The 7,144-nt window shown below is 47.9% G+C and overlaps 1 protein-coding gene across 1 annotated transcript; it reads right to left on the bottom strand.

The window, feature by feature from the left end:
- Positions 1-944: 944 nt before the first annotated feature.
- LOC144155040 (salivary anticoagulant protein P23-like) lies at positions 945-6,655 on the bottom strand. Its single transcript, XM_077686253.1, has 4 exons — positions 6,564-6,655; positions 4,424-4,486; positions 1,861-2,265; positions 945-1,233 (listed from the first exon to the last, which is right to left on the bottom strand). Exons 2-4 carry the CDS (start codon positions 4,464-4,466, stop codon positions 1,022-1,024), a joined length of 660 nt encoding a protein of 219 aa, XP_077542379.1. The 5' UTR covers positions 4,467-4,486; positions 6,564-6,655; the 3' UTR covers positions 945-1,021.
- Between the last annotated feature and the right edge of the window lie 489 nt (positions 6,656-7,144).

Genomic DNA, 7,144 nt, shown 5'->3' on the forward strand with positions numbered 1-7,144 from the left:
CCTGGCGTCCCCATTGGCTGGTAGTACTGGTACGCGAGATGGGGCTGAACGAAAAAGGGTAACGATGTATTGTAAATTTCTATTCGGCAAGGGGTGGCCGATATGGCCTAAGAAAAGATGTAAAAAGGTGTAAATGTAGCGAGCCGAACTGCTGGCGAGGGAGGGGTGGACGTGGGTATGCCATGGCCAGACGTTAATCCTAACGTGCACGCTTTGAGGTCTAACGTCTTTAACTGGTGCCCGCAGATTGAGGTACAATAAGTTTGGCGTTGCTTGACATATCGTTAAGCTGAACGATAACGTTGCCTGACGTTAAGCCAGAACACAGGCCCAACAAAAATGTCTGTCGAAGAACAACGGATAGAAGAAGGAAAAAGCGCGAGAGAAAAGATGGTAATGATGAAAAGGTCTGTTAGCGGTGTTTCATGTTTCGCAACATACGTTTCATGTTTCGCAACATGAAACGTATACAGCGACACAGAAGTGAGCAACATAACTCGGTAAGATAACTGAAACGGTAATGATGCGCCCACATTCTCACGCCACAAAAGAATTTATAGGTGCCCCGATAGCTTTTTTTATGCATCTTTCTCTACAAGAGATGTCACCAAGCTGCCGCTATCCCTCGACTTTGGCGACGTGCATGCATATTTTTGCAGTTCTCAACGCGTCTGATAACTTCAGCGTTATGTATAGCGTTCGTAGGTAACTCTATCCAGCCACCAAGAAGTATTTTCTACGTTGATGAATTACAGGAATGGAATTGAACTTCCCGGTCATTCCAGGAGTGGGAATGCGCAAAATTTTGGCATGCCGGAATTGATGGGGCTGCCCATTCCGCAACACTAACCCCCGCAAACATGTTCGCGCTCCTAGAAGGTTTTATGTCGGTTACGTGGTAGTATATATGAAAAGATCACTGCTGAAGATTTATGAGACACGTGCGTGTTTTAATTCTGTTCCTTGTTTATTGTCTATTTCAAACGAAGTGACTGTGGCGGCCCAATCATGTGCCTGCTCTTCAGGGGCTGGGCAGGGGCACTCTTCCGACAGAACGGCTGAGGGCCTCCCGGAAGGAGCTGTACAGGATTCCCTGCAGGATGCCAGAGGCCGCCTGCTTGATGGCCTTGATCAGCTTCTTCTCCCGCTTATCGTTCAGCTCGAGCTTCTTGTTGACGTTCAGGCGGAATTCGATGCCAGTCACGGTGAGCGTCCTGAGGGTAGCAGTGCGACCTAGCCAAGGTGCGAAAGAATGAGTAAATGATACAGGGAAACAAAATGGCGCTGACAGAATTTCATGTCTCAAAGAAGCTGGCGTTGTGGGATTGAAAATGGAAATGCGAGAGAAAGGATGGAGGAAGGTTGCTTGATGAAATTAACAAACTGTCTGTCACACATAATTTGTGATAATCTAAATTTTGAAAAAATGCGCTCTGAGAACTGCACCGAGCCATTTTTAATAAATACCATGCATTTATACTGGCAGCTTTCCCAGTTTCATGGTGATTGATCGTAAAATGGCGGTTTCTGCGGAGTGGGAGAAAGAAACGATGTGTATTTTTCCTCCTATCGTCCTCCGTCCAACGTTACGCAGTTTGTTTCTACTTTTTCTCCCTCCGCAACAGCCCGTAACATAATACAAAGTTTTAAGGAGGAATGAGCGCCCACCAACAACTTCCTAGTTTTCTTTGCAGTTCATCGTTTCTTATTATTTCGGGCTCGCGGCGTCCCAACTCGCAACACTGTTTCTCTGCCAGCGCGCAGTGCGCTATCCCGACAGACAACACGCCCAAAGCTGGCGGTGCAAACGAGCATAGTCCTGAATGAGCGGTCTAACTTTTGAAAACACGAGTCGCTCACCAGGTAACCCGGTGGCCTCTACGAAGGCATTGGTCTTCTCCACGACCAGGTCGAGGCTGATGTTCTTCTTGCCGCCCAGGAAGGTGAAGCCGGTGTAGTTTCCATCGTACGTGAGGCGTAGGTTGTCCAGAGACAGGTAACAGCCCGTGGTGACGTTCGTACCCTGCCAGCCGGGCACGCCGCAGTCTCCGCGACGGCGGACTACGCTCGACAGTCCATAGAGCACGCCTGTCCGAAACTGGGCCTTGACGTCACGGTTAGTCGGACCTGTCGAGTCCACTTTGACGTTGAAACCCGGCAAGTACACGGGATCCAGGTTGAGAGAGCGCACATTTGCCGGCAGGTGAGTGCGGAGCACCAAGTCTATGTAGTTGTTGGCATCCTGCTTGCTGCCAGCCAGTGCACCTGCGAGAAATGGCACCATGAGGGACCGAAATCCGCGGGGTCGACTGACACCCACAATATTCGCCGGGAGTGCGATCAGACCCATGCCGGCACTCAAGCTGGTATAGCGGAGTTTTCTTCGTTCAGCCAACTTACGATGTTATACTACATTAACGCACGTGATTAGAAGTCTCATGTCACAACAAAGCCGTCGGTGTACATCTGTGGACAGACGTGTTAAGGGTAACGCCGCCGAGCGGAGAAAGAGGGTAGCGGCGGAGCACCAAAGGAGAGTAGGAAATCATGTCACGCTCAGAGTTGCCTCTGGGCCAGCTTGGCCATCGGCAGATGTGCATCACTCGCAAACAAGTCGAGACTACACAACGAAGACGTGAAGCCTACACGGACCAGCGAAGGCAACGCTGTTTTTTGGGCTCCGTCCGACGTCGCACCAAGATTTGTTTCGAACCTTCAATCAGTGTCCGCCTGATCATTTCGCGCAAACGGGGTTCTCTCACAAGGGGTAAAACGGTGAGGAAAAATGCGGACGTAATACTGTCGCATTGTTCCGATTGATCGCCGTTCCAATTTTTCACCCGAAAACATGCTTACGTTCCCAGCGCGCAAAACAAGTGTCGGCTGGCATTTCATACGTGTATTGCGGCATCGAGCTTTTATGGAGATAGTGCACATCGCCAAATCCGCAAATGAAAGACTTTAGACGTAATGTAGCGTAAATTTCAAGATGGCAGCGAAGTTCGTAAAACCTTCCCATGGGGGGAACTCGAGTAAATGCGTCGCATCTACTCGAGTCAAGCAAAGCGTCACGTCAAGCGAAAGCCAAGCAGACGCCCTTGACTGAATTCCGAACGCGCGCTCCGCCGCTTATTACGTTGAGGGGACTGCGTAAGCCGGTCCCAGTCGACGATGTTGGAGTACTTGTAAAGCGGCGTGGACTCTAGGTGTTTGAGTCAAGCGCGGATGTTGCTTCGCCGGAGAACGGCACACCGGTTGTATGCGCAGCGCGCCCGAAGAAGAGAGTACTGCACATGAGAGAGTACTGCACATGCGCCGGCCCCAGCGCGTCTGCCGCGGCTATGACGCAACACAATCCAACACAATCCACTTTAATCCAATCCAATCCAAATCCAATCCAGGTCAAGCCAAGCCAAGCCAATCCAATCCATGCCAATCCAATCGTATCCAATCCAATGCCCCTCGCGAGAGAGTGTTCGAATCCAATCCAATGCCCCTCGCGAGAGAGTGTTCGCTATCGCCTCGACTCGACGCGCATGCGCAGTGAGCGTGCGGACTACGGACGCCAACGCGGGTGACATCGTGAGTTACTGAAATGCTCTGCATTTAAAAAAAAAAGCTGAGGCTTGAAAGCGCCTGCCGGGCTTCGCTAGTGGTATACTTACAAACTAAAAAAATACCTACCGTGCCATCACTGAACGCACACACAAACGCACGCACAAGCGCGCATGCACGCGCGCATTAACTATATTAACCAAATTGCATTTTGCGAGAGAGCAGTATACGGTACAGGACGTGGCGTTAGTGGAATGCTTCCATGCAAAAGATGACCCGCCTAGTAGCCACATCGCAATACAAAAGCAATACCCTATAGAGTATTGCTTTTGTGTTGCGATGTGGCTGTGGAAAAGAAATGCATAGTATGCATAGTGAGGGCTCGAAAGGTCAATACGAGGAGAGGCGGAGGGAACAGAAAGGGCATTGCGAATAAAGTTTTCGCAAAGTGCAATTACTTGTCTTTGCTCAATCATTCGGTATAGTGAGTTGGACAGTCGTTGTAGGTGATACCAACAGCTTCGCTGTTCAACCACTTTAAAAGCGTAGATTGGATCTCAATTTTTTTATAACGTACGAACATCGTTTTGCATCTAGAGCGTAGTTTTTAAAACCGATTCGACCGAAACAATTTTTTTTATTTCATTTTCGATACTGTTTGGTATCAGCAAAAAATAAAAGGAATTCGGAAACGTAAATAGAGCCCATTTGTGTGTTACTTCGTTCACTTTATTCCGACGAGAAAAAAAAAAGAATAACATGCCCCACTGTGATGGCGGCGGACAAGAGATAGGCTGTATTCCAAATTAGGCGCGTTTCCCACTGCAGCTGCTACTCTAGCCAAACATTTACGCCAGTAGAAACTTACCGACGACGAGCAGGCTGAAAGTGATGATAGATGGGATGGCCATATTTGTTTTTGTGGTAGATCCTGTAAGAATGAAAACCAGAACACCTTAGTGATTTCTTACATAGCCAGAAATTTCAGGCTAACGGTGCGAATTGCGTATAATCTGTAAAACCATTTCATCAACGCGATATTTCGCATACGCAAAGCTGTGCCTTTAATGCTAATTGTGTTTGACGGCATTCTAGAACATACGGTTACTTTTTGTTTAAACTTGCCGTCACAAACTCCTGCTCATTGAGTTACGCCTAATGGCTTCCAACGCTTTAGATTATCAGATAACAGAGCAGAAGACGAAAGGCAGATAAAAGGGCACTGACATTGCAGATTATGGCACCTGGTTCCCCTTAAACATGGAACTGCACTCAAAGCAAGCTTTTTAACCTTTGTTTTCTATACTAACCGTGCGAAATGTCATTATAGAGCACTTATAAGAGCTTCCGAGTACCGTTCCTTTTCTTTTTCTTTGGGAGGGAGGGGGCTTACGCGCCTGGGTTACGAGGCGTCCCGTAGTGGAGGGCTGCGTACTAACTCAGACCACCGGGCGGATCTTGAACGTGCGCCGAAATATTGACACACTGGCGCTTCAGTTTTTCGCCTCCATCACAAAAACGGCGACCAGGATCGAACCCACGTCCTTGGGCTCAGCAGCACACCGCCTTAGCTACTGAGCCATTACGGTGGGTGTTGAGTAACTATCAAGCCTTGAAATTATTGTGAAGTCCCAAAATTCTGTACATGGGGAATCATGTCACCCTGTATCAGAAATTCAGTGAACCCCTATCTCTCAGCTTGGCCGTCCCTAAAAAGGCCTGGACCTATGAATATTTTGTTCACTTATTAATTAGTCTAGCGTAAGCAAAACGTATATCCCTCATTTTGTTGACAACATTAGGCTGGATGTTATATTGACCTGAATATTGCACTGTGCTCGTTAGGATTTATCAGGAACAAACGTTGGGAATTATTTGGCATTACTATGAACGGATAACACAAACCACGTATTTTTCAGGTTTGATTGAATTTACGTAACATACGGTATATAAAATTACCCCATGAACCCACTGGCTACATCAACGCAGTGGGCTATGTATTCAGGATTTCGATTTCGGCGGGGGGGGGGGGGGAGCAGTTCCGCCCCCCCCCCTCCCCTCAATCGTCCTCCTTTTTTTCCTTCTCAATCTCAATTTCCTTTCCAATCTCCTCCTCCTGTTTTGCGATGGCGTAACCGCGCCCCAAAAAGAGAAGGAGAACGTGAGAGTATGAACAACTATAATAAAAGGAGGCACAAAAGGCCTAAACAAGGATTAATTAAAGAAATTAAAAATAAGTAACTTCGTGGTGTCATAGACGTGCTGTTGAACTTCCGATATTTTGACGACTTTTCTATTCAGGAGGGTTACAACTCGAAATTGCTGATCGTCGGTATGACTACTGGCAACGAATCCGCGTTAGCTGGAGGTAGGAAAATATTTTTTCTGTAGTATATATAGTTATTCGATATTAGGCAGAGCTACTGGCCTCGCCCATTCCCCTCCCCCCAACCCCAAGCTCGGATTTTTTTCTTTTCTTGGGGGCTATCGCTTCTTACTTTACATTCGTGTTGCTATTATTATTATTTTCTTCAGGGCATTATAAAATGTCTGATCATGGTGGTGAGTACCGCAGTCGAAGCCGCGTAATCTTAATTAGGACAGCACTACCGAGAGAAAAATATTTTTCGGTAGCCGTTATTTTATGACAGGCAAAATCAATGGCCCTCCCCCCTAGAAGCCGAAATTTCGGGTGTGCCTCCTCTTCTCTTCCCCCCTTTCTTTTTTGCGTACGCCAGTGACACTGCGCATGCCAATCCCCCACGGATATTGGGATCATCTCTGTAATGGCAGCACAACGATATCACCTGCCACAGCACGATGAACAAGCCGCCGTTTCTGGTTGAATGAAATTATACAATGGCATTGACTTCATTTTCTCAGTGCGTATATACGTGCGTCGATTTCTTCTTAGGCTATGAAACCAGCTGCAGCTGGAAGTGTGCTAGTTTACTGTGTTGTGCCATAGAACTGCTATTCATGCAAAGCAACGAATGAAACCTGCTCACCTGCTCGCCGCTTGCCTCCAAACGCTGTGAAAAACCTATTTCCAGGCTGTTTTATACGTATCTTTATCAGCTGACTAGGTGGAAGATGTCTGGGGCTTCAGCTGTTGCACAGCCTTCGACCCCGATAGGGTCGAAGCGACGAGCCTTGACTTATCTGGGAAAGCACCGCCCGCTGCTTCTGGAGCGCCGTTCTCAGGCGCTCATTTTCTTTTGCGTTTTTTTTTTCTCCTGCTTATTTGCCCCAGATAGCCCGACAGGCCGAAACAATGAGAGCCGGTAAGAAAGGATAGTGACTCCGCAAACACCGACAGTATTGCCGACGGCGTTGCTCAGGTATTGGGAGACTTCCGGGCAATACCTGCGCGCGGGGCAGGAAGGGAGCGTAGTGGGCCACTGCGTACCTCCTCTTATCATGCAGAATTTCACCTGCCCGTAGTCGTATCGAGAAAGAGCCAATACCCCCGGATACAAACAAAGCCGTGTCGTCACTCCTAGGCCACTAAGGTGCTAAGAGGGGCAAAGCTTGAAGCGACCATAAAGACACAATAGAACTTTGTTTTATTTAAAAGAACGAACCAGGG

Source organism: Haemaphysalis longicornis, unplaced genomic scaffold, assembly GCF_048455015.1.
Source record: "Haemaphysalis longicornis isolate Haplotype H1 unplaced genomic scaffold, Haemaphysalis longicornis Haplotype H1 scaffold_1, whole genome shotgun sequence".
In the NCBI taxonomy this organism is placed as follows: Eukaryota; Metazoa; Arthropoda; class Arachnida; order Ixodida; family Ixodidae; genus Haemaphysalis; species Haemaphysalis longicornis.